Genomic DNA, 25,059 nt, shown 5'->3' on the forward strand with positions numbered 1-25,059 from the left:
TTTAAAATACTGTGTCCTCGTTGATTTATGTGTGACTAAGGGATATTTATACAGGTCTTGAGCAGAACACCACCAGTACATGCAGAAATCAGTATCTGAACAAATCTAAAAGGGCTTGGTGGAAATCTGTCTCACATCAGACAAACAGCAAAAAGAAATAATATGTGCCTGTTTGGGGAAAATAATATTAAAAGAGTCCCTGCAAGTGCTTTTGTGGTTAAGAAAACGTTTTTTAGTGGAAGCTGAGTTCTGGAATGTCATTAATACATGTGCAGATGGGTAGCAGTTAATTTTTGGGCATTGCAGATGCTCTATGCTACTTTGAGAGGCCTGTCCTTTTCTGAAGCACCCTTTTAACTTTTGTGGTAACTAACTTTTTGGGGACAGACTTGGCAGAACTTACTGTGCCATTGTATGCGCTGCTTATCTTTCATTTTATAATTGCTTTCAAGTTTACGGAGCTCTATCTTGTGTTGGATCCCAAATAATTGATTGTTTGATTCTTTGGAAGGCATGCTGATAGAACTATGTCCTTGGCTGTTGCCTCTACAAGGTCCTGCACAGAGATTTGCTTCTGGGTGTTGGCTGGGATATTGTTGAAACTGTTTTGTTTTTTTTTTAAGAGTCTTAGCATGTCATTTTGTGTGGCATTCACATGAGTTAAGTGCTGTGTTCAACTGACGTTCAAATGTTAGAACAAAGGAACTTAAACTTTAGAAACAGAAACTTTTGTTTGGTATTGCTGTCATTCTCATGAGGTTAATCATGTTCACTTAAGTTTATTAACCTCCTATGTTTTTGATTCAAAGAAGATATTTGGTACATAATCTACTTTGGATGAATAAGTAAAAACAACCACACAGAATTTACAGAGGTTCTGCTGAGGTGTCCAGTTCCATTATTTTGGCTGTCAGGTAATACCAATGCTTCCCTTCAAGACAGCAGTCTTTAAACATTCACTCTATAAAATCCTTGGTATTGTTCTGAAGGATTTTTCAGACATTTAGTCTTTTCAGGCTCATCCTGACTTGATGTTCTAAATCATGGTCCTTTGTAGCTAAAGCAAGAAATCCCTTATTGCTGGTAGATTATGTGTTTCAAGTTCTGGCTTTTCTTTAGCAGGAGGAAAACTCTCCATATTGCTAGAAAGAAATTCTGAAATGGCTCTGTGACCTGCAACACAATTACAGTGTTTTTCAGTCTGGGGAATGTAAGAATTATTGTATGTGGAAAAAAACTTTGCCCAAGTTGAATTTGTTTTATCAAACGTATTGTTTTTTATACCTCAGTGTGATACTTGTTAATTCTTAAAATAAGTGTTTGGCTAATTTGCAGAAAGGAGTAGTATTTAAATTGTGTGAAGGTGACTGCATTACAGTTGCAATGTAGTTAATTTGGGAGATTAAGTGCACATACTTTTATGCATGTAAAATGTTTTTATATTGCTTTAAAAAAATTGTGTTACTGCTTGGATGGAACAGTCCCTTTCTGGGCAAGGAGCACTGCAATTAGTGTGAAAGTAGGTCATGCTTAGGAAAATGTGTGTGTAAAATACAGATCTCACTGGAAATAATTACAGAAAACTTGATGCTGTGGTGTTTAGTTACATGCTGCAGGTTGAATATAGTGACTTTGCTTGCTGTTCTTGAGCTACATAGCAATTGACAGAAGGTTCACTTCTAATTTTGAAGTAAATGGACCAAAACAGCTGGTTAAACGGGAAAAGAGAATAACTACTTTACAGTGCCTTCAGAAAAGGGTTTTTTCCCTTATTTTCTGAGATTCTTAAATTGTAACAGCATAGTAAAGTTTGAGTCTAGTTAAAATGGAAAGCCTCCTGAAACCTTCTGGGTTTTTATGTGCTGACAACTCTGTCAAAAACATGAACAAAATTGATAAACTTCTGAAAAACCTTTACTTCTAGCAGTCTAACCTTGGGAATTATGCTGGGACTCCCCATTTAAGGGCATGACTTTTATATTTCAAAAACGTTCACTAGTTACTTGGGGAGTGCAAAACAGAGATCTAGAGTTTGGCTAACGATGTCTGCATAAGAGGCTAGAATCCCATTCTCCCTCTGCCAATATTGTGTTTTGTCCAGTGCTATGGTAACAGGAGCAAAAGGTTGTAAAAACCTTCTTTGCCAGAAAAGTGAGCAGATACAGCTCTTGGGGCACATAGGGAACGAATCTACTGAATAAGAAGGCATTTGGTTCTGCTTAGCAGTTTTCAGAGTGAACTTTACTTTCTTTCACTTCTTTTAGTTGATCATGTTAGTTTTAGTTAGTCTTCATCCTTTGTTCAGTTATGGGTAGTATAGCAGAGGTCAACGTTCAGCAGGCTGAAAATGGAGGTCAAGAACAAGTTGACCTGTCATCTGCTTGCTTCTGCTCTTTCTGGCAAGCTGTTCCAACGAGGGCAAAGAAAAAGACCTGTATGCTGTGTGGCTTGTTGTGATTTTTCAGAGTCAGATGAACATATTTGTGTTTGGTCATGTAACAGGGTGCAAATGTGCATTTTGGTGATAGAATTCTGCCATGTGGGATGATGTAGCTTTGGAGGAGCTGGAGACATTGACCTTTAGGTGGTTCTACAATAGGCAAGCAAGGCTGTCCTATTTGTTTAAAAGCAAAAAAGAGAAGGTGGGAGAGACTGGGGAACCTTTCTTGAAGAAATGCAGGGAAGCTTCTTGGTGTTTTAGGTCTGTGCTTTAGAGCTGATCAGCTGCTGCTGCAGTTGTCCCAGGCTCTACTAATTTGAGCATAAATCTCTAGGTTTTGGCATTCAAGTATGCTGCCAATAGTTCTTTTGCCTCCTGGAGGAGTGTTGTGTGTTAGGAGTGTTGTGTGAAGGCTTCTTATTTTGATCTCTAATTTTTTAATATGAAATAAAAGATTACTTTTTTTCTTCTCAGATTGTGGGCATGTATCTGAAGATTGTTTGTTTCTTTCAGTATGTCTGAATTGGCAGCAGCTTTAAAAAGTGCCAAGGAACAATAATTTCAAATTTAGAGTTAACTGATCACTGTGAAGGGATTTGTGTAATCCAAGTGTAGTTATTTCCTAGAAATGAAAGAGTGATTATGCAAATACCTGCCGCCAGTTAGTTTAAGCCCTCTCCTCTATCTACTGTCTTTGAAATAGTGTGCTCCTGTTAACGTGGTAGCTATGTCTTTAATTCTCTTAAAGCTTTTTTTAGTCATAGTTATCAAAAGTAGCTATTTTAAAATATAATAACTTCTAGAATGATAACATTTTAGGCCATGCTAATGTGAGGAAGTAGAGACAATGAATGGCGATTGCAAGATTATGTTAGTTGGCTTGGCAATGTGGGAAGAGTTCTGAGCATAATGGGATTGTATTTATTGTAGACAGACAGCAAATGCTTTCCAGCAGCTTGTGTTCCTTGGGCTACCCGACTGCTTTTTACAGTGCCTAGTGAAATGGGACTCTGCAGTACAGCTCAATGACAGCTTGATGTAGCTGTGATAACTGATGTGGGTGTCATCTCCACGTTTGCCTGACTCCTTTGGGAGCTATTGGCTGAACAGGGTGTATACCTTCCCTTCATACGCTGCAGCTACACTCTGGCAATTACAAGCTGCCCTGCCATCAGACTGATCACATCAGTATACTAGGCTGTAAACTGTCGTGGTGGGTGAAGTGGCTACACGTCCTACTTAGCTTTTCTTGCTGTGAGATTGTAATGTCTGGCAGTGGGCACATGGAAGGAGAACCTACTTCGTCTGCCACAGATAACTCTGTGATTCTAAATTCTTTGGCCTCAGTCATTGCTATGTAATGAATTGAATTGAGAGTTTATAGTGGAATGGCGGAACTGGCAAAGTTGGGAAATAACAAATGTTACATAACCCCTTGTGACTAGATAATGTTTTGGGAAGCTGAAGTAGATCTTTCTTACAAATGGTAGATTTAATCAGATTTCGAGAGAGATAGAGATACACAATCTGTTCATCTGGTATTACTAAGGAGAAAACAATCAGTGCAAAGAACTTTTTTTGTGCAGGAGACTATAATTACTATATGATTGTAGTTTGTTCCAACTTTGAAGGCCACTTTGCATCTGAAAAGTAACTTTTGCAAATGCTACAGTGTCTTGTTCTATTTTTATCAAGTAGCTGTGAAACCAAATTTGAGTTGAACTGAATTAATCAATGGGTTTTACTTGTACTCTCTGTGAAAACTTCTGGACACTGAAGCATCCTTGGTGAGTGAAGAATTGTAGAACAGCAGATACATGAGTTAGTAGCGTTAAGCCTGCAGATCTTTGCTGTTTCTGAGGTTCTTCATTCAGTGCATTTGTGTTGGCTTAGTCTCTTAATGGCCACAAATATGTTGATTTTGTACTGGTATTAAAGCCCAAAGTGGCCTTGTATTTGGAACTCTAATAATAATTACGTTGTTATATGAACTGGAAAATGATCCACTTCTCAGCTGTGTTATTGCAGAAGAGCTAACAGAGTAAGGTGAAGCCTGCATTGATTAACGGAGTGAGCAGCGAGTCTTAAATGCACATGGGGAATAGGTTTTTCTCACTGCTGCTTGCTTCTCAAGCAAGAGCTACAGCTGATGCTGTAAAGCAGTGATGAATAACTCTACTACGTTAACTGCGTTTTAGATGTAAACACATTTAGATGCTATCATGCTGACCAGTATCTCGTGATCTGTCATTTTAAACTATTATTTATGTGTTGAACAAACTTTATTTTAACCTTGTCTGGTAGGTTTATATGAATGCAGCATGCCCTGGGTTTTTTTGCATAAACGTGACTTTGGCTCTACTTTCAAAGAATAAGCCAGTTCTGGTGAGAGCAGGGCATTTGCATGTGAAAACTGGTCGGCTTGTGAGTGTATGGAAATAAATACAAAGTTTGATCCAGGTGATGGCTAAGGGAAACAGATGAGAAATCTGTTGCAATGATGCTGGCAGTGTGAAAACAGGGGTGGAAGTTATTAGATGTCAGAGAAGCTGTGCTTGTCCACAGCTATCAGTTGTTATCTTTTTCTTTTGGGTGCAGTAGACTGATATTCTTGTCATAGATAACAAACCAGTGAGTGAGTTTTGTCTTTACTGGCAGTCTTGAATGCAGTATGTATTTTAAAAAGTTGCTTTTCCATTTAGGAGGTTAGGCTTCATGTATACTTCCTTGAAGGGTAGCTTTGCTAGCTTTTATGCAAACCTACATTTTGAGGCTCAGCACAAAAATGAAAATATCAAGAGAATCAACTGCAACGAAAACAAAAGACTTCAACTTGATGCAAATGACCTGATACTGACTGTATGGGATTATTGATACTGAGTTTCAGCTGGTTTAAAAATTAGGAAGTCACGCTTATGGTCGAGAAATTCTAGTGACAGTGCGTCATTAGTTTTTTGGTAATCTGAAAAACTGAACAACCTGATGTCAAAGACTATGAAAGTGTGAATAGTAAGAGTATAGTCCTCAGCTAGAATGATTGTTAATAGTATACAGATACATTAAGCTAAATTATCATCATAATTCAATTATAAAAATGGAAATAGCATTTGTATTTATATTCATATCAGTAGAATATGATGAATGCAATTAGCCTTGCATTTGGAAATGGCTTTTTGAATATATATATATAGATTGTTCTTTGAATGTTGTTTGAATTATGGAATCTAATGATAGTTTTAATGCATTCTTAATTCTAAAACTAGTATCTTCTGTATTGATTATGTTTGGCCTAAATGCCAGAGCTCCTTATACAGTTTTGGTGATTGCTGTGCTTAGACTACTGTGTGATCTCATCTCAAAAGGTGATGTGTTTGATTCAATTTAGAATATACAGAATTCACAGTACTATGACAGTAGTTCTAATGCCATTTCTTTTGAGTTGTATTCAGAAGAGGTTACTTCAGTAACTTCATACTTAAGATGTTTAAATTTTAAAAGCACTTTGTGTGAACAGCAAATGAAACACTTTCAGTTAGGTGTTGAGTAGAGACTTTGGATGCAATTGCAAAGAAATGTACTTCTCAGTTTGTCAGATGTTGATAAGGTGGGTTGGTTTAGGTGCCTGACTGTAACCTCTGTGCGATGGTTCACCTACGACTCAAGTTTCGTTGCCGTGCTGGTTCTTTTGTTGTGTATTGGCACTTCTGAGAGCAGTTCGCTAACAAAAAGGAGTCATGTCACTGGGATACTGACACGCTCTGTTCTTCATAGGTGGGACAAAGAGTTGTCAAGCAGGTTACTTTATAGTTAGCTGTCCAGGTAAGGTCGTGTTAAAAAATTTTGTGAAGTAAAAACATTCCATCTCCAAAGTCTAGTGCTATCATTCTTATTGTGTGCTAAATTACCAGTCCCATTCATCTTGTTGCTTCCCCTGTTGAGCGGTCTCAGTGTTATCTTGTTACTTGTGTATTCATTTGAGTGCAGAATAATAGAAAGTTGTCAGAGAACTTCCATGTGTGTGTGAGAAATTGTTACCCATTCATATCTGAAATGTTGTTTGCTTATGTTTCTTAACATTTGATTAATTCATAATGTTCAAGGTGTAGGATGCATGTAAATGGGCAAGATGACTACCAGCTCTTCTTAATTTTTAAATAAATGCGTATATGTTTGAATAGGATCACAAAGCAGTCAAGTTAGCCCTCCCTCTTCCTAAAATAATAACAGCAATAATTACACAAACAAGCAATTATGTAGAGAAAAATGTTTACATGTAGGGATGAATAGTTTAGAGATTGTAGTATTACAGTCGGCAGTGAACAGGAAAAAAAATATCTACCTGCAACTCCAAGTACTTTGGAGCTCTGGTTATACTGAAGAACAGATAGACTGGGCTTCTCCCTGTGTTCAATGTACTAATAGATTACAGGGATCCTCCTGCACATCTGAAAGGGAAGTATTGAGGTTTTCTGGTAGTTGTATGGTATTTATTTTTTTAGGACCTCTGGGAGATCTCATTTCCTTCTGTTCTAATACCTCAGTGATTCCTTCTCCTTTTTCATGTTTGTTTCACCTGCATGTTATTGACTAACTACTTAAGAATTATATAGTACCTGTTTTTCATGCTGGGAATGAACAGTTCTGGTAATGAAGGAGGAGTAAGGGATATTCTTTAGCAAGTAAGTATTTAATGAGGTAGTTTGTTAAAACAGAAATTTGTATTTTTCACTGACAGTTATGTAACTTCTTGGCATGATTTGGGCATAATTATTGGATTAATGGTGCTCAGTTTTCTTCTCAATCATTTTTTTCTAGCTTAAAAAAGGACCTTAGAAAGCATTTGGATGGGCTAAGCAAATACCATCTGTGCAGTTGAATAAATGTGTGTAAAATATTTAATTATGTATGAGGCTTTCAGTAACTTCAAGGAATTCGGCAACAATTAAAATGGAAAGGATGATGTAAAAGCTCAATCTTGTATTTTTCACAGGAAAACTGAAGTGTGCTTTGTCAGTATCACAGTTGGGCACATTTCGTACTGAATAACACAAACTTGTTGAACTCTGTGGCATGTGGCTTTTGTTCTTGAGGCTTCTTGAAGCTGGTGCAACCGCATCAGAAACCTAAGGTGTTCTGCTTGCTGGTCTTAAGACAAATGCTTGCTTGGGTTTGTGTTAACAGTTACCAAAAGAAACAACTGTTATATTGGTTAAATGAAACTAATCTTCTCTTTCATTCTTAAAATTTCACGGTTACTTTTTTCTGTCACATATATTAAATATGAGTTTTGTTTCACTGAACAGTACTGTTTTGAACAATAGCAAGAGATGCTGTGTATGTTACAGAAGTGATTATTACATTCTCGATGCACTTTTCAGTGTAGTTAGTCCAATGTCAAACTGTTTAACCTCAGCTTCCACTCTGATTCCTAAATATTACTGGGTAAATGCATTGTATGCTGAAGAATTGATTTGGGTATGAATTGAGATTTTTCCATTCATTTTTTTCTAAGAGATTTTTAGGTTTAGGCTAGTTGTGAGTAATAATAGGAATGAAAAGTGCTCTTTTTTTTCCCCCTCTCAATTCAATGCTAAGTATTAATCTTGAAAGATTTTTTTTTTTGTCATATTGATATTAAAGGCAACAATTTGTGTTAATCTGCAATTAGAAACACAGTTTCTTTATCAGCTTATAGGTCCAGACTTTTTGGGTCATCTAACAGAATTTGTTGGAGAAGTTCTGTTAGCCCATCTGACAAACAAGCTTAAAAGTTGGGGAAAATGATTTAAAAATATTTATTTTTAGAACTACAGCAGGAGAGAAACCTAACTGCAATAACCAACTAAACTGCTAGCAGCTTTTAGCACTTCCTCTCATGCACCAGTTTCAGATCTCTCTTAATTAACTATTTCCAATTCGTAAGAGCTATGTTTTTCTTTTTTCACATGTTGCTCTCTTTGAAGTCTTTCCTTTTCTTCTAATTTGGTAGCATTTCTTCTGTTGTCTAGTTGGGTTGATGTTCTGTAGATCTTACTATAGCGCCCATGTTGCCTCCATTTGTTTCATTGTAGAATTTCTTTCTGCGTTAATAGCTGTCTTTTAGTACAGAATTGTTCCTAACAGTGGCATAACAGACTTCACCAGTATGTTCTGGCTGATCTCACTTTGGGGTGGGAGAATGCATTAAATTTTCTGTTCTTTTGTAGCCCTCCTTTTTGTGCTCCATATCATAATTTTGGCATTTTGCATACCTTACTGCATGTTTTATTCTCTCATCTGCACCACACTCTCCATTCAGTATAATTTTTTCTTCTTTGTAATTTGTTTTTTTTATTGCTTGTATAAGTACAAAAGTTGGTATTTTTTTAGGGAGGAGAAAAAAACATTGAGAGGTTTAATTCCTAAAGTAAAAGGATATATTAGCAGTCCAGGCCATTTCTGTTTCAAATCTGGTAATGTAATTGTGCTATGTAAATGGAACTTTCAGCGTGGCTAGAAAAAGTGATGCCTAGGCTCTGCATTCTGACACGAAAAGTAGTCATCTTTGCACTTAGTGCAGGTTGAATTCCAGATCCTTTCTAATGCTAGCAATTTGGGTTATACAGTCTAATATAAAAAAAAGATAAATATTTTCATCATAGTTCCTGAGCTGTGTTAGACTTAGTGTCCATCTTTGTTTGGACCATCATGTGGAAGCGCAAACTGTTACTAATTTTCTAGTGTCTGAAGGCAAGCACATACTGTCACACTATGTATGTAATACATGCCTTTTCTGACTGGATGTAAACTCTGGGCATTTGTAGCTGACTTGAATGACTTTGATCTTCTGTTATCTAAAAGTGCCAGCTTTGTATAGAGTAGTCACTGTAGTCTGTGATGTAGCTCTCAGACTGGATCCATCCTGTGAAATATTTCCATCTAGTCTATTGTTTTGTTTTCTGGAGGAGGCAAAACAACTGTTTTAGTAGTGGGTGCTTCCTACAAATGGAAAACATTCTCTAGGGGAGAGCTGTGCAGAGCAATGGTTGCTGCTGTGTCTAGGTGCATGGGGTACCGCTTCCTGCTGCTGCAGAGGTAACCTCTCCCAGTAGCAGCTGACATCATCCTCACCCCATATGTAGCTGGTAGGAGCATCAGATGAGCTCTCTGTGGCGAGTTAAAATGGTGCTCATAATTACTGTTGAGAGCAGGGGAAAAGGATGCTGCTTTGTGACTCAGTGTGGACCACCTGATGTGTGCATTGTGTGGAGAAAAATGATAAACACAATAGATGCTAAGCTGCTGCATGTAAATTGGATAACGTGGGCACAGAAGACATCAATGATCCAAACATTTTTTATTTTTAAGTCTGTGAAGATGATCCAGCTGTGATGCTTAATTATCTTCTTAACTTTGAAAAGTTGAAGCTGGAAGTTTAAGAGGTGGAGATGTAGCAGCATTCTTAATACAGTTAATGGAAAAATATTAAGGGAAACAAATGAGACACTGTCCACAGGTCTTGTGGAAACAAAAAACCCAAAACAAACCAATGTGCACTGTCTCTCTCTATATATATATATACTGGAAGGCTGGCAAAACTGCAGTGATCTCTACTTTCCAGCACTTGTTCCTTTTCTGTAGTAAGTTGAGCAACTTTGGATGGTTCTTCCCTCTTTATTCTTGATTGTGTGCTTCATTGTGTTCCTATGGCTATGCAGTGGCTTACATGAGGGAAAACTCATAATGTGGTTTATGGATCAGATAATTTTCATTTTGGACTTGCTTCCTGGTCTAATTCACTACAGCAAAGGGAATATGCAGTTTGTGTTGGGAACCTCTACTTCCACAGGTACTGCTGATGAAACTAGAACCTGAGTCTCCGTAATATCATGATTAGGTGTTCAAACCATAGTTCAGTAAACATGATTTGCTCTTCCTCTGTGGTGTCTATTAAGTTTTGCTAGGGCAAGTGTTTGCAAGCTTGCATGTCAGGGAAGATGATGGAATTGACAGGACTTTAAAATAACCACTTGTTTCTTAGGTTATTTGTAAACTAGCTTAGGTACTCAATCCACCATGCAGGCCTACAAATACAGTCCTTTCACAATGGGATGGATGTGTTAGGACTAGGAGTGAGAAGCTGCCTATGTTGACAGTGTTGCAGAAGAGTGACTTGTCAAAAAATGGCTTTTATTTCTTAAATTAGTATCCATTTAAAAAAAGTATAGATCGAGCTGATCTAACAGTTGGAAGCATTGCTTCCCTAAGAGTGGTGTGTGTCTAGATGTTACGATGTCCTTTTTTTTTTCATAGGCATGCGTAATTTTGATGTGAGTGCTAGATTCAAGATATTTTAAGACGTTGGAGAGATATTCAGTGGTCTGTTTCATGGCATTTAATTTAGGTCTGGGCACTGAAAACTTGCTACCAGTTCTTGATCATGCTGACTGCAGTGTGTCTGCGAACTGGATGGCTTCAGGGATTCTGGTTAATGTTCTTAAGTATTCACAGTAACAAGTCTTCATTTTGTTATAATGAACATAGCAGAATGTTTCTTGTGTTTTCAGTGTTCTGCGTAAAACGGTTTTCCAGAGGTTACTGAAACTGCTGTAGAGAGGCTATGAGTTTGATTAGGACCAAATTAGTGTTTTTATCTATCACTAAAGAATTTTGGTAGGAGTGGATATTGAAAAACTTTTTGCTTGCCTTACAGTCAAGTATGAAGCACATTGGCTGGTATTTTGGTGTTCCAAATATCAGAGTATCAGATCTTAGTCTGGTAAGGGTTATGTTTGAATTTGGCTTACTGATAACTTGGAATCATTATTTTACTTGCAGAAATCCCTTTAGTTTACATACTCGGATTCATTATCAGTGTACTGTTTAGTTGTTTAAATCCATTGCTAGGTTTGAGCATGGCAGCAGTTCTAAGCAATATAATTAGGTGTCCGTCGGGAGTATTCTTTGGGAGCTTGTTACATAGGAGCATATAAGATACCATCTCTGGAAATCTGCTTTCCAAATTAAAAGTTAGATTTTATGCTAAACACAATTTACCATTTCAAGTTAAATTTTAACTGATGTTTATTACTATATCTCCTCAGGGGAACTTTAGATTTGATGTAAGTATTCCAGGCTGTTTTTCCTAGTTATTGTGTTAGACTCAGGTTTTCACCTCTTGAAGGTTTTTAGGGTAAACTTGACTGTTTTAAAATGCTGTCATTAATTATTTTTTTTTATTGCTGTTGTGAAGTGGCTTGACAATAGTACATTCAAATAGTAATTTTAATTTGAAAATTCAACACATTCTGCATCTTTCCATATACAGGGAGAAAGTTCAAACCTCAATTTTGCTGTGCCAAGCGTGAGTGAAGTTTGCTTCAGAGAACTTTGGGCTCCCTATAAAGGCATGCAGAGCAAATTACAGTTGTTCAGGTTATCAGCCAAATACAAATTACATTTTTTTTGTGCCAATAACAGTTCAAAATGTGTTTATATAGGATTGCTGTTTTATGAAATTTGTAATGTGTTTGAACATTGAGAAACCAGTTCCTTGCTGATTTGAACTGGTGTGAATGGGGATGACTTGAGTTTAGCTATTGGGTGACATCAGTGGGAGGACTAGCTCTGAACACGTATTCATATTTGTGCTTCTTTAAGCAGTAAAACCATAGCAGAGGCTCATAATTTCCAAGATGATAGATTGTTTTCCTTTTGTTCTTAAACACTTTGGCTTTTAATGAAAAAATACTGTGTTTGCTGGCTTCTGCTCTGCTATTCTGGATGTACAGTGTGCTCATGTAAATCAGCAATTTCTATAAATAGACTATCAGCAGCTGCAGAGCAAAACTGACAAGCTTCTGGTCATTTTTATTTTTGCCATTCAGAAGCTGCTTGAATAGCTGTTAAAGTGCCCAGTAGTATGTGTGCCTGCTGTAGTGAGATCTGCAGACTGAGCAGAGGTTATGAGTAGGGAGATGGAAAGAAAGAGTGGATTTACAAACAGTGTGAGAGTAGAGGCAAAGAGCTCTGTATTCCTTCATTTGGGAGTCCTTAAGCTGAGTTTAGAGCTCTTTTATATAAAAGCCTGCTGGCTAAAAGTCAGGAGTTCTTAAATGGGGTCTGGGGATAGCATTTATCTTAACTTCTTTATAGCTGGATGTAAGACAGCCTTTACAGGTGTGCTTTGTTGGGGAGCATTATCAATACCATGCCCTAAGAAGCTGTCTCCTAAAATGTTCAGTTCCTTCTGGTGCTGGGTCTGGTTTTGTCTGCTGCTTGGGAAAGAAACAGCCAGGCAAGAATGCTTACCTTCTGCAGCATTCCTCCCTCTTGCACCACCGTGCATACGGCTCTGGTATGGCTGAACAGCAGCTGCTACCGTCCTCCTTTGTAGAAGCAGGCTAGGAAGTGGTAGCAGTATGGCCTGCAAGAAGGAATGCTGACAGGCCAACCAAGTCACCATTGTTTGTGGACACCAGGGAGGTTTCCAGGAAAGAAAAAGTATTTAATATCTTTCATGGAGCTTTTAATTGAAGTCTTGTGTCTGTGTTTACATGTGTGGTGGTTGTTTTTGGGTTTGTTTGTTTGTTTGTTGGCTGGTGGTCTTTTTTTGAAAGCTAGCAACCTTCTTTTAAGAGCCTTACTACAAGGTCTCAGGAAGTACCTTGGGCTGTAACAATTATTTTCCTGAAATAGAGATGTTCTTTCTTTTGGTGTTTCCCAAAGTACATACAATAAAATGGATGGTAGATTTGGTTTGTGCTGAAAGATGTTGAATGTCTTTCTATTCCCCCCCTTGTAATAAAAGCACATTTCTTGAACCTTTATACCCAACCTATGTGAATAATATATAAAGGAAAGGGAATTATGAAATACAGATTTATAATGGCAGTTGGGAACAGAGAACATTTGTCAACTGTTTTAGAAACAGCATCATCAGCCTGTGAGGTGGCTAAAGATCACCTAGAAGTGAAATTCGGTGTATTCCAAAGTCTCGGAAACTGAAAAGTTTCCTAGCATCTTAATTGTTTGTTTTACCAGTGCTTTAATCTGCGTTCTTTGTACTGAATTAGATCTTTCTAAAATTAACTGTTATTGGAGGAGAAACACAGGACCTTGACAGCTAGACTCTTAGGTTATTATTTTTAATGTTGTTTGAAATGTATGTATGTTTTTAAACTTCTAATGGATGTCTTCTGTCTTGATAGCCTAAATATTTTCGAGTGCTCTACTACTAGAAAAATGGAGCATTCTGATTCTTCATAGAAGAAAATATTGACAATGTCAAAAAGCACAAAACATGTTTGAATAGAAAACACGGACTTGTTCTTTTTAACAATTATTCCCTTCACGTTTTATTCAGCTGCCATTTTAACAGAGTAATTATAGTTCATTCACTGTGAACTACCATTTGTGGCAATGAGGTCTAAGTAATTGGGAGGGATGAGGAGTATGGTACTTGGCAGACCCTTGCAGGCTGTTACGAGATCTATTTGAAGTATGAAGTTTAGAAGAAGAAAAGAAAAAGTACCTCAGAGTGCTTTTAATGGTTATTTCTAAAATACAGTATAAAAAGTTTCACTTTAAGTATTTCAGGAAAAGATGAGTATGTTGTATATCAGCTTAATTCCTTTCATAAAGTATAGAAACTCTTAAAATACAAAGTTAGTATCTTTTGCAGAATGAATGGAAAGGTGGAAAAACTGTAGAATTAGTTTGACATGTAGAATTCCTTGATCTTTAAAGACAGGCAAAAGGAGTACATTCTGAGAATCTTTGTGTGAGAGACTTTACTAAATAACCCTTTTATTTCTGCTTTTAGTCAGCAGATAAGCAGCGAGCCCTGGAAGAAACCAAAGCCTACACAACCCAGTCGTTAGCAAGTGTAGCCTATCTGATCAACACTTTGGCCAACAATGTTCTCCAAATGCTGGATATCCAAGCATCCCAACTTCGACGCATGGAATCTTCAATCAACCATATTTCACAAGTGAGATGTTTTTCTGGATTCTCTCCCCCCCCCCCCCCGTCTTTGTTTTTGAAATGTATTCATAGCAAGTAAAACTCTTACCTGACATTTTGTGAATGAGAATAGTCACATTTAAAACAGAAGGATGCGTTTCTTCTTATAGTAATTCTGAGAATGGCTCTTGTTATGTGATTGGATATCTGTGTTAGTGTGAACATTTTACATAGGCTAAGAGATTAATTGCATTCTTTGCCAGTTTGTTCTGTGGATAGGGGGCCATTCTGCGTAAGTGAAAAGCACAGAAAAATCACTAATGGAAAAATCAGAATCTTATGTTAAGGGACAAATTAAGCTTTCCAAATCCTATTTGGTGACTGACTTTACTTGGTATTTATTGGCTAGAGGCTCTTAAAATTAAGGGAAAGAAATATGGAATAGATGGTGGAAAACAATACTTGTCATCTTTTTACTTTTCCTGTTGCTATAATACTGGCATCTAACGATAAAAGCAGAGATGGCAAAAGTAGTTTACTCCTGGCTTTTTTTAATAAAACTTTGAAATTACATGAACAGAAGGCAAAATTAATGCTTCGAGTTTGTGTATGGCTGCAGAACTCCTGCCATTGCTGTTTTTCTGAGCAGCAATAGACTAAGCTACTATTATCAGGAATCCCTGTCCCATCTCTACTGATGTGAGAATTTTGGCTGCCAGAGTGGGCTGAGGATGGATAATAGATTTAGTAGAGGTTTACGTGCCAGTGATGGATTAAAAGAGAAGTTTAGAGCAATGGTACAGCACTTTCTGGTTTTCTGTTACTGGAGGGTTGGTTGACATCCTTACTGAATATTTTGTGTCTTATTTGACCAATACATTTTTGCTGCTAGGATTTCTTGATCTCCATGCAATAACATAATAAATTAAAATGAAGACTATTGTGGTATTTAGAAAGACATTTGAAAGTAGGAGCTGTGTAAGGTGGGAAATTAGCAGATTGAACTGATCTGTTGATTTGCTGGTGCTGGAAGGATTGCTAAACTCTAATAGAGGTTTGAACCAGTGAAAGAATTGAATAATTTATATGCTAACTTAATGAGCTGACTCAGCTCACTGGGAGGTCAGATGAATTCCAGAGCAGGTGCAAAGGAAGATGTGGGGAGGATTTTCTCTTCTGGTAGTAGTATGCTGTTAGATTGCCTCAGTTACCTCGTGCAACTGCATCCTCAAAAATAAGTTGAGAAGTTTGATTTCTTCTTCTACATGCCTCTTGTTAATCCACGGACAACTTAATTACTTTTTTTCCCCAGAAAATGTTGCAAATTACTCTGTGTGTGTGTACATATATGTGCTATATATATATGCTGTGTATGTGTGTATATACCTCTGTGTATGTGTGTGTGCTTGTGTCTGCGCTTTTTGACAGGCTAGTGACAGCTGACAAGTATTTCAACTATTTGAAAGCCTGACAGAAAAGACTGTAATATGAATAAAAATATTCAGAGTTCACTGGATTTTGCATTTTATAGATGTAGAAAGTTCATTTTGTCAGACTGTTTCTGTAAATTAGCTTTTGTGGAAGGGCAGTAGCATTTTAAATTTTTTCCTTCTGAGAGGCTGAGATTTATGCAGATTGAGGTGCTAGGTAAAATTGTCTTTAGCATTTATGCAGAATGGCTAGTTATTTAAAATGGAGCACTAAATTACCAGTGCCCAATAGCTAATGAAGGTGTATCTGCCAAAATTCAAAGGCTGCACTTGAACAACCAAAAAAAGTTTGTGTGTTTTTTTTTTAAATATTGCTGTAAAAGTGAAAACTGAGTTTGTTTTTTGTTTTATTTTGAGTCTGCATCATCTATATGTAGGATGCTCCCCAAATCTTCATGGAAGAAATGTTACCAGAGGAGCAGACAGTATTTGAATTCTGGATATTACATACATGAAGTGTGTTGATCCAAGGAACTTAATAAAGTTGAATTGGATATGTTCAGAAATTGTTTCATCCCATGATACCAATGTTGTAGACGGTTATTTTTCTTTTAAAAAAAAAAGGATTTATTTTGTTACATTTTTTGTGTAATAAATTATTTATTTTCAGGAAATTTGATTATAGTTCTCCTGGAACGAGTCTAACTTGCAGAAGACTTCCTTGGTCTTTTTTTATCTTGGGTGTAAAGTTTAGTGGACTGTTTCTAGTACCACTTAAAATGCCTCATGATATAATACCTTATTACCAAATTACAGTTTCAGTCAGTCAGACTTGAAATGATGCCAGTAACACAGAATAGAGAGCAGGTTGGTAATTACCATCTGCGCGCAGTGCATCATAGCCTTAATGCTTTGGTCAGTAGGTACGGAGATTTAAGTTTAGAAAACACTAATGCAAATTGCAATATCTGGATTGCTTTTAATTCTGATTTGGTATTTCATATATTCTCCAAAAAGGGACCAAAATGATTTATCTCTCAGTAAGAAAACTTTTTTCAAAAGTGCTTGTTTTGTTCAAGTGTAGCACAGACTGGAAGAGATGTGATTAACTTTAGAAAATAAATATTCTAGTTCTCTGTTCATTGATATAATGCTGATTTCTATCACTTTTTATGTTTCCTTCTAAATGCCAACTTAATGAAAGAGCTGAAAAGGAAGCTGATAATAATTTGTGGTTTTTCAGATCATATATAGGTCCTGAATAAGGAAATTGTTACTATTGAAACTATTTTTACGGAAGTGATTAAGTTCTAATGGTTTAAAATTTAGGATTATTTTGATTTGGTCTGAAAGCTGATGAATCTATTCTTACTTGTCTTCTTGAACCTTGTCCAGAACTAGATGATATGCAGTGTTTCATATTTGGCTGAAAATTTAAAACCTAAGTACAGATAATCTGTATAAATATTTATACTTGTTAAAAAAATTGTGTTGCAGTTTTCGAGTTAGCAGACACTGTGAAATGTTGCTAACGACCAAATTCTTTAAATTAATCTGGCAGATTTTCAGGTTTTAATATTTGGATGATGAAAAATATTTTTTCAGGTTTAGTTATAGAATATTTCTGTTAGCAAGGTCAACTTTAAAACTAGGATGCTAATGATGTAAAGAAGCGTGTTATCACAAAGATGGTAGTGATGAGTTACCTCCAGTGGCACTGCATGATGGAGAAATCTGCTGTGTTGTCTTCTTACAGAGCCTGACTCCCCTGATACTGGCCATGAGAACAGGGATTGACTAGACCTCAGATTTGAATTTACCTGTGGTCAGTACGTGTTGCTCAGCTGAACTGTAGCAACATGTGTGAGCTGGTTGGTCTCTGCAGGGAAGTTCACTTGGACCTTCCGTTCATGTCCGTAAAGGCTTGTAACAGTTGTCAGTTGTCTTATTCTTGTAAATTACAAGAATAGCCAAACTCTTTCAGAAATGGTAATGTGTGCCTAATTGTCAGTTGTCTTATTCTTGTAAATTACAAGAATAGCCAAACTCTTTCAGAAATGGTAATGTGTGCCTAATTGTCAGTTGTCTTATTCTTGTAAATTACAAGAATAGCCAAACTCTTTCAGAAATGGTAATGTGTGCCTAATTTTCTACAGTATATATTACCTGTTCATGGAGAAAGTAGCTTTTCAGCATTTTTGTATTGTTATGACCTCTTTGTGTATAAATTACATACAATTCTGGTTGAGGCAATTAATGTCACATTTCTAACATCAAAATTAGACAGTTACTCATTTTAAAGCAATAATCCAATTTCCAAGGTAATTTGCAATTAATTTGTTTAAATTCTATCAAATTCAATTATAAAAAATAAAGGGCCAACAACACTATTTTTAAGCAATGTTTTCTTCTAAGATTTTTTTAAACTGAATTTTAAAAGCACAGACTAACAGACTGACAATAAATTTATCAATTTAATTTAGCATGGTTTGAAAAGAAGTGGTGCCCTTCCTGCCAATCTCCCACTGGCTTTAGATGGCTGAGCATGACATCATATGGTATGGAGTATCCCTTTGGTCAGCTTGGATCAGCTTTCCTGGCTGTCCCCCCTCTCAAGTTCCTGTGCACCCCCAGCCTACTTGCTGCTGGGATGGCATGAGAAACAGAAAAGGCTTTGGCTCTGTGTAAGCACTGCTCAGCAGTAACAAAAACATCCCTGTGTTATCAATGCTGTTTTGAGCTGAAATCCAAAACATAGCCCCATACCAGCTACTATGAAGAAAATTAACTCTACCCCAACCAAAGCCAGCACAAGTGCTAACTTAATGCTGCAGGAAAATTCACTTACGGGTAGATGAGAATATTTCTCAAAACTCTTAGTTTAGTGACTTTTAAGTGAATTGGTAAATAGTGTTAACTCTGGAATCCCAGAAATTATTTGATTTTTTTTTTTTTCTGTTTTAATCTTTACAGATCTTGAGGCTATTTTAATTGAATTCAGTATGGAAACTTGATGTTTCATACTGGCCATAAAATTCATAATAGAAAAAAATGCAGTGGGGTATACTTTTTTTTTTCCCCCATTAAGCTACCCCTTGGCTTACTACAGGTATTTTGGAAAGCATATGAAAAGATGAGAGTAATGAGCCTGACTAACAAACCATCATTTAAAAGCTTTTGCCGGAGGTAATAGGTAACGGAGCTGGGGGTGGGGGAGAAGCACAACAATGCTGTTTGGATTTCGAAGTTGAAATTTCTTGTTAGAAAACAGTGTTTTAAGTTACAGAAGGACTCAGTGTATCCCATCTGGTTTTTTTGACAGACTTTCCAAGCCAGGTGTTCTGTTAGTCCTGCTCTAACCCCCGAAACTTTGTAACAGAAGTTTCTAAAGTGCTGAATAAACATTCTGGTGGCATCTCCTGTCTCAAGGGATTTATGCTAGTACTGGAAACAATAATTACCTGCATGTTGAGGATAAATGTTTTCATTTTCTTCAGTAGCAGGTTAATCTTTGTTGCTTTCTCTACTAATCAAATACCTCAGTGTTCCTTTCTGCATTTTTATAAGTGTCTTAAGAACTTACGACTCCAGTAGTCTATGAAGTAAGAAAATGAATTTTTTTAAAAAACTGCCAGCAATGTGCTTTTCAATACAATTTCAGGAGTATGTACCAGAATTAGGTGCCTTTTTTGTACTCTTAGTCTTTCCATAGCTATTCAAGGTAAAAGAGGTGTTCTGAACCATCATGCAAGAGAATTCCCATAAGACAAGCTTCAGGTTTTAATTCAGTCTTAATAAGCATTTCATTGTTTGTTACTTTAGTCATGCCTCACTGATCACCACAGTCTTTAAGGAAACTGGTTATACTCACAACTCCTATGAATAATTAAAAAGCCACTTTTCATTCACGAAAACAAGTTTTCTCAGTGCCAAGATACCATCACTACAGTAACACGTGCATTAAATACCTATATTCACATTGTATTGATAGATAATTGCATTAGAGAATACTAAATAGATCTTTAATGTTGCAGAGCTCAAGCACATGAAATGGAGAGAAAGGAAGAAATCAGCTTGCCGACACTGCACTGTCACCTTCTTTCTGATTTGTAGATCAAAATTAAGGCTTTGAGAGTGTGGTGTCCAAGGCATAAACTACTTTTGACGATATTCAGGCCTGTAAGATGTTGATGTTTCAGTACCCTTGAAACATCGTATATAGCATTTGAGGTGCAGCTGCTGTTGCAGCTGAGGTTGTTTAACAAATGGTATCAGAAGCCTGTGAGACAAAGAACATACAAGACTCAGTGTAATGTTTCTGCAGTTCTCTAGTGACTTGTCTAGATCACAGATAGTCTGAGATAATCATAGAGATTGAATTCTTCAGTGGTTTTAAACATGAGACTGTCCTCCAAGTTGTTGCAATCACATACAATTAGCTTATCAAAAAGCATGTGCTTTTTAAGTCCTCCACAGATGAGGTGAGGATTCTGTAGGACAATTTCTGGTATCACTGCTGCCTGTTCCAGAACTTCTCCTTCCACTATGCTGCAAAACCAAAGGTCTGGCACATAGGAGGGATAAAAACCTGTGATGAAAGATAAAATATTGAATCTTACCCTGATGCAAATGGTGCATTTTTGGTACTCTGGCCTGGAACATGTTCATGTGCTCTGTTTGCACGGGTGCTTGTACAATCTATAATATGCTAAGAGCTGTGAAGATCTGATCTAGACTATTGTAATGGGGGATGGTATCTAGACCTGATCATCACAGGGATCTTCAGAAAGGACTTTGACGAAATTGATTGGAGGGTGGTTTATATGTTAAGCAGTTGTAGAAATACATGTGTTTCTATTAAGCTTGTAGGAATTTTTGCAGAGTTTATATATTGTCCAGATCTGGGTGGGTTTTTGTGAGGGTGATGGAGGATGTGTCCCAGATAGTTTAACTACCCCTATTAAATTTAAAATCACTGTTTAACGAACTCAAGCTTTCCAAAGAGAGGGTTGCCAGTATGTTTTGACCTTGAACAATCTATTTTTCTGTTGCTTTGTTTTAAGAAATAGCTGTGCAACTTTAGTAGAAACCTTAGAGGTCTAGGCACATGGTACTAGAGGTGGCAGGAATGTACATGACCGAGTTGTGTTCAGAGCTGAAATTTAACAAAGTTGCAAGATCTTGAAAATATGTTGTTGGAAAATACTAGGTAATCTTGATAGATAGTAATTTAAGCTTTCATGTAGTGCTCCTGGTATTTGTGGCAATTCTCTGGAAAGAATGTGAAGAAACAACTTCTTGGAAGTGTTTGGTTTTTTGCTTTTCTGTTTTAAAATTTTTGTAATTTTAAAGGTTGTGATGATTGCAGAAGGTAATACAGGGTCCATTTTACTTGTTTTGCTATCAGTAGCACAAACAAAAGGGTAAAAGGGTGTAAACTGCCCCACTGCCGTGGTCCTTGCCCATAGAAAAATAATAATTAAAAAAAAGTGTTATGAAAATGAGTTCTCATTTGTACCTGTTCCTTCGTTACTACACAGCCTGTCTCCTGAGTGTGAAAAGTCTTTTCTGGTGCCGTTTTTGTTTAGAAATCCTAGTAGTGGTGCTTCTGGCTGTTTTCTTACAGTTTTTTTAGCCTGTAGCTAAAATTTGTTCCAACTCTGGCAAATTTCTTATAAGGAAAACTGTTTTGTGAGCAAGGCATTATTTTTGTTTTAAATGATGCAAGTAAGTCCGTGCACCGTGATTTATTTTCCTGGAAGGGATAGATGGATAGATAGACTTCTTGGTTTCTCCTAGTCTTGTAACCAAGCAAGATTCAAATACATGTCTTTAGGCAATGAATTTTCATCAGGACTTTGTCTTACACTAGAGATGATCCTGTGGTACTCAGTGTGATATGTGGAGGGAGAGGTTTTCAGTGTTGGCCTTAGGTGTTCTAAGTGAAAGCACTGGGCTTAACCACTGGCTTTATTGTGGTTAAATTAGTACTGGGCACCTTCTAAAATCTAATGATTGCTTTGTGAGGAGTGTTTTGTAATGACTGAAATACCTTGTTGATTTGTCTGTGAGTGAATTTTTTTGTTCTGTCATATGACTACCAGTCCTAGTTTAGCAAACTGTTTTATAGTATAATAAAACCTGCCTATGGTTTATTTTTCTGGTCATTAAAGTTAACATTGGAAAGGTATCTTTACACTTCCATCTAATTGGACCCTGTTTCAGAGATGGGCTTAGAGAGCAATTGTAAAATTAAAAGGGATAATTGAAGGCATCTTATAAAACAGTATCAGTAAATTAATGGGAACTAAGACCGGAAAGGAGAAGGAATTTTGCTGAACTGGAAAGAATGAGAGTAACAGAAAATGCAAAGAACCCGTAGCTATTAATGTGGGTTTAGAGGTGGAGAGTTCAACAGCAAATTAAACAAAGATGATGTAATCTATGTAGTGATGTGTTTAGCACAGTATACAGAGATCTTCGAAACATTGGAACTGATTCAGTTATTTTTTTATACTGACTCTGTATTCAAATGCATACCACTGTTAGTAAATACACTGCGTCTTTTGTAGACGGTGGACATTCACAAAGAGAAAGTTGCTAGAAGAGAAATTGGTATCTTGACTACAAACAAAAACACCTCAAGAACTCACAAAATCATTGCACCAGCTAACTTGGAGCGACCAGTTCGCTACATCAGGAAACCTATTGATTATACAATTCTAGATGATATTGGACATGGAGTGAAGGTAGGTGATATTGTTAAAACAGCCAAACTGAAAATTCATTGTCTTTGTATATTTTCAAAATAACCTAATGCTTTTCATGGTAATATACCAGTTTCTCCTTGCCTGGCCAGTATGTCTATAAATGTAAGAGGAGTTGTCCAATTTGCAGCTGCCCCTCCCAGTTCCCTTGCCCCAGTGTTTCTAAACCTTGCAAACCCACTGAATCTTATTTCTGAGGATATTCAGGGCTGTGGGTCTCTCCTTTTAAAATGCTTCTGAATACCTACTTGTGTGATGTTGCTATTATTGTTTGAATCAGTTCCCAGGGATCACTTTTCTGCCTGGTTTAGCACCACAAAGTATGATCCAGCTGTAATTGCCACTGGTTTACTTTGAAGCTCACCCAAAGAAAGGGTTCGCATGAGAGATATTACATGGTCCCTTTTCTTCTGTCAGTCAGTTATACCCATATCCTGTGATTTGCTTTGTTAAAAGGGGTTTTCTACAACTTTTGTTCCATATGGGGTTTCAGAATGGGAATATTGCTGCCAAGTTCGAAGCCAGCTAGCTCTTTCTCCCTTTTAAGACTAGGAAAAAAGGAGGAATTTCAGGGCAAGGATCAGACTGAGGCATAACTGGTGGCTGTTGTATGCGAGTGTTAGTGCACATTAAAGCAGTAATATCATGTGTGAGATTAGATATGCATTTTTAAAAGCACATCCTGAACGTAAACATGGTCTTAGCAGGTGTGAACTCATTGTTAACTTGTGCTGCCAGGGAAACAAATAGGGAAATGAGAACACTGACAGTGTTAAAATTCCAGGAGAAGAAAGGTAAATAACACAAAGCAGTGCCATTTTTACGTGACAAACTAAAAAATCTGTAAACCCTGCTAAGTAGCAGTAAGGTAAGATGCTTCTTACAGGCAAAGTACACCAGAATTCCTTTTGCTTGACACCTAACTGCATTAGGTTATCTATGTTGTTCAATTGAAACTGTCTGCTTGGATAGCTGTTCAAGTGGCAATAGAATGTTTAACCAAACTCTTAAAATTCAAATTCTGAACAGTGCAATTTAAATATCTTTACTAAGAAATTTTACTCATGGTCTTCTCAACATCCTGTTTGTTAACAGAAAGTCTTTTTTCCCCATTTCTTACCAGAAGAGTCAACTTCAGTTTGTAACTAAAAAGATTTTAAAAAGACAATTGAGTCTGTGAGTTTGATTTGGAAATCCAAACCAAAGAACCCCAGCATTAATAACTACAGTTTTGACCAGGAAATTATTATCAGTCTTGTATTAAAATGTACTGCGAAGTCTTAATAAATCTTGAATTTATGCAGGTCAGCAGAACTCTTTCTGGATATGGATGGAGTATATTAGCCTGTAGGATTGTTGTTGCTCATATTTAAATAATCACTTTTGTTTTAAGGAGATTATTTTAGAACTCATTAAAGAATAGTTTTTAATTGCTCTGCACTGGCTTTAAACCACTGTAATTGGTATCTCTTTTACCTCAGTGTAGCAGAATCATACTCATTGAGATGCGATGAATTATTTTGAAAGAGCATGGTTCACCAAATGGATGATGACTCAAATGTGTATTTGCATCCATTTGTTATGCTTGTGATATGCTTGAAACATCTTACAAAGGATATTTACAATGTACTATAGTTATTTAGAGAACGAAAAAAGCATTGTATACTTGTGAAACAGTAGAGCAGAGAACTTGAAATCATGCTGTCTGGATATCCATAGATATGTTCCAATCAGGTTAATCCTGTGTTCAGCACAGGAGAAAGAACCACTGTCTTGCTGATGGGAAGAAGGCGGTCAGTTGTGCTTATGAACCTGTTGGTTTTGTTCTGCCTGAGTAACTACAGATTAGTTTACTAGATCTCTGGCTGGAAAACCAAGAAAAAAAAAAAAAAAAAGAGAAGGGGTAGTAGCTTTGAAATTGCCTATTTATAGCTTTTTATTGCTTGAGCTGTGGCATTGTCCCTTCAAATGAGTATTCAGAAGGAGTTACTGCATAAAGAGCATTAAAGTTCCAGTTAACATCAGGGTGCCTCAGTCTGCATTCTTTGTCGTCTTTCTGCTTTTTCTGCTATATAGCTTCTCCTCTAGTACTTGGACCCAGAATTATGCATTGTCAGGACAGTCAGAGAGCTAATACCACAGGCATTCATTGCAACCCCGGAGAAAGATGGTAAACTGAACAGAGAATAATATAGGAGAAAAAGGGAGCATCCTTGGCCAAGAAATCCAGTATGCCATGTTGAGAGAAGTAGTATAGGCTCTTGAGCACCTGTTCCTTCCATTCAGAAATTCGAAGCATCAGTGAATACCATCTGCAGGAAAAGGTGCTCTACAATATGGTTTCTTAATAGGTGAGAGAGAAGTCAAGTGCCACTCTATCATTCCAGCAGTCCCTCGGCATCTTCCCTCCCTGAAGCTACAATGATGCAAAAATCTAAAGAACCTTTTGTGTGGAAGAGACTTGCTTTCAATTTTTGCA

General features: G+C 36.9%; 1 protein-coding gene across 18 annotated transcripts in view; it reads left to right on the top strand.

Annotated features, from left to right (window-relative positions):
• Positions 1-25,059, top strand: part of ABI2 (abl interactor 2) — a 71,737-nt gene that overhangs the window by 14,698 nt on the left and 31,980 nt on the right. For 13 of the 18 annotated variants that reach the window (XM_037398774.1, XM_037398777.1, XM_037398780.1 and 10 more), the window contains exons 2-3: positions 14,244-14,411; positions 22,386-22,562. In XM_037398774.1, coding sequence (XP_037254671.1) covers positions 14,244-14,411; positions 22,386-22,562 — 345 coding nt within the window. The remainder of the gene's footprint in view (positions 1-14,243; positions 14,412-22,385; positions 22,563-25,059) is intronic. The other 5 variants (XM_037398782.1, XM_037398791.1, XM_037398792.1 and 2 more) reach the window with 1 other exon arrangement.

The sequence above is a fragment of the Falco rusticolus genome, chromosome 8, assembly GCF_015220075.1.
Source record: "Falco rusticolus isolate bFalRus1 chromosome 8, bFalRus1.pri, whole genome shotgun sequence".
Lineage (NCBI taxonomy): Eukaryota > Metazoa > Chordata > Aves > Falconiformes > Falconidae > Falco > Falco rusticolus.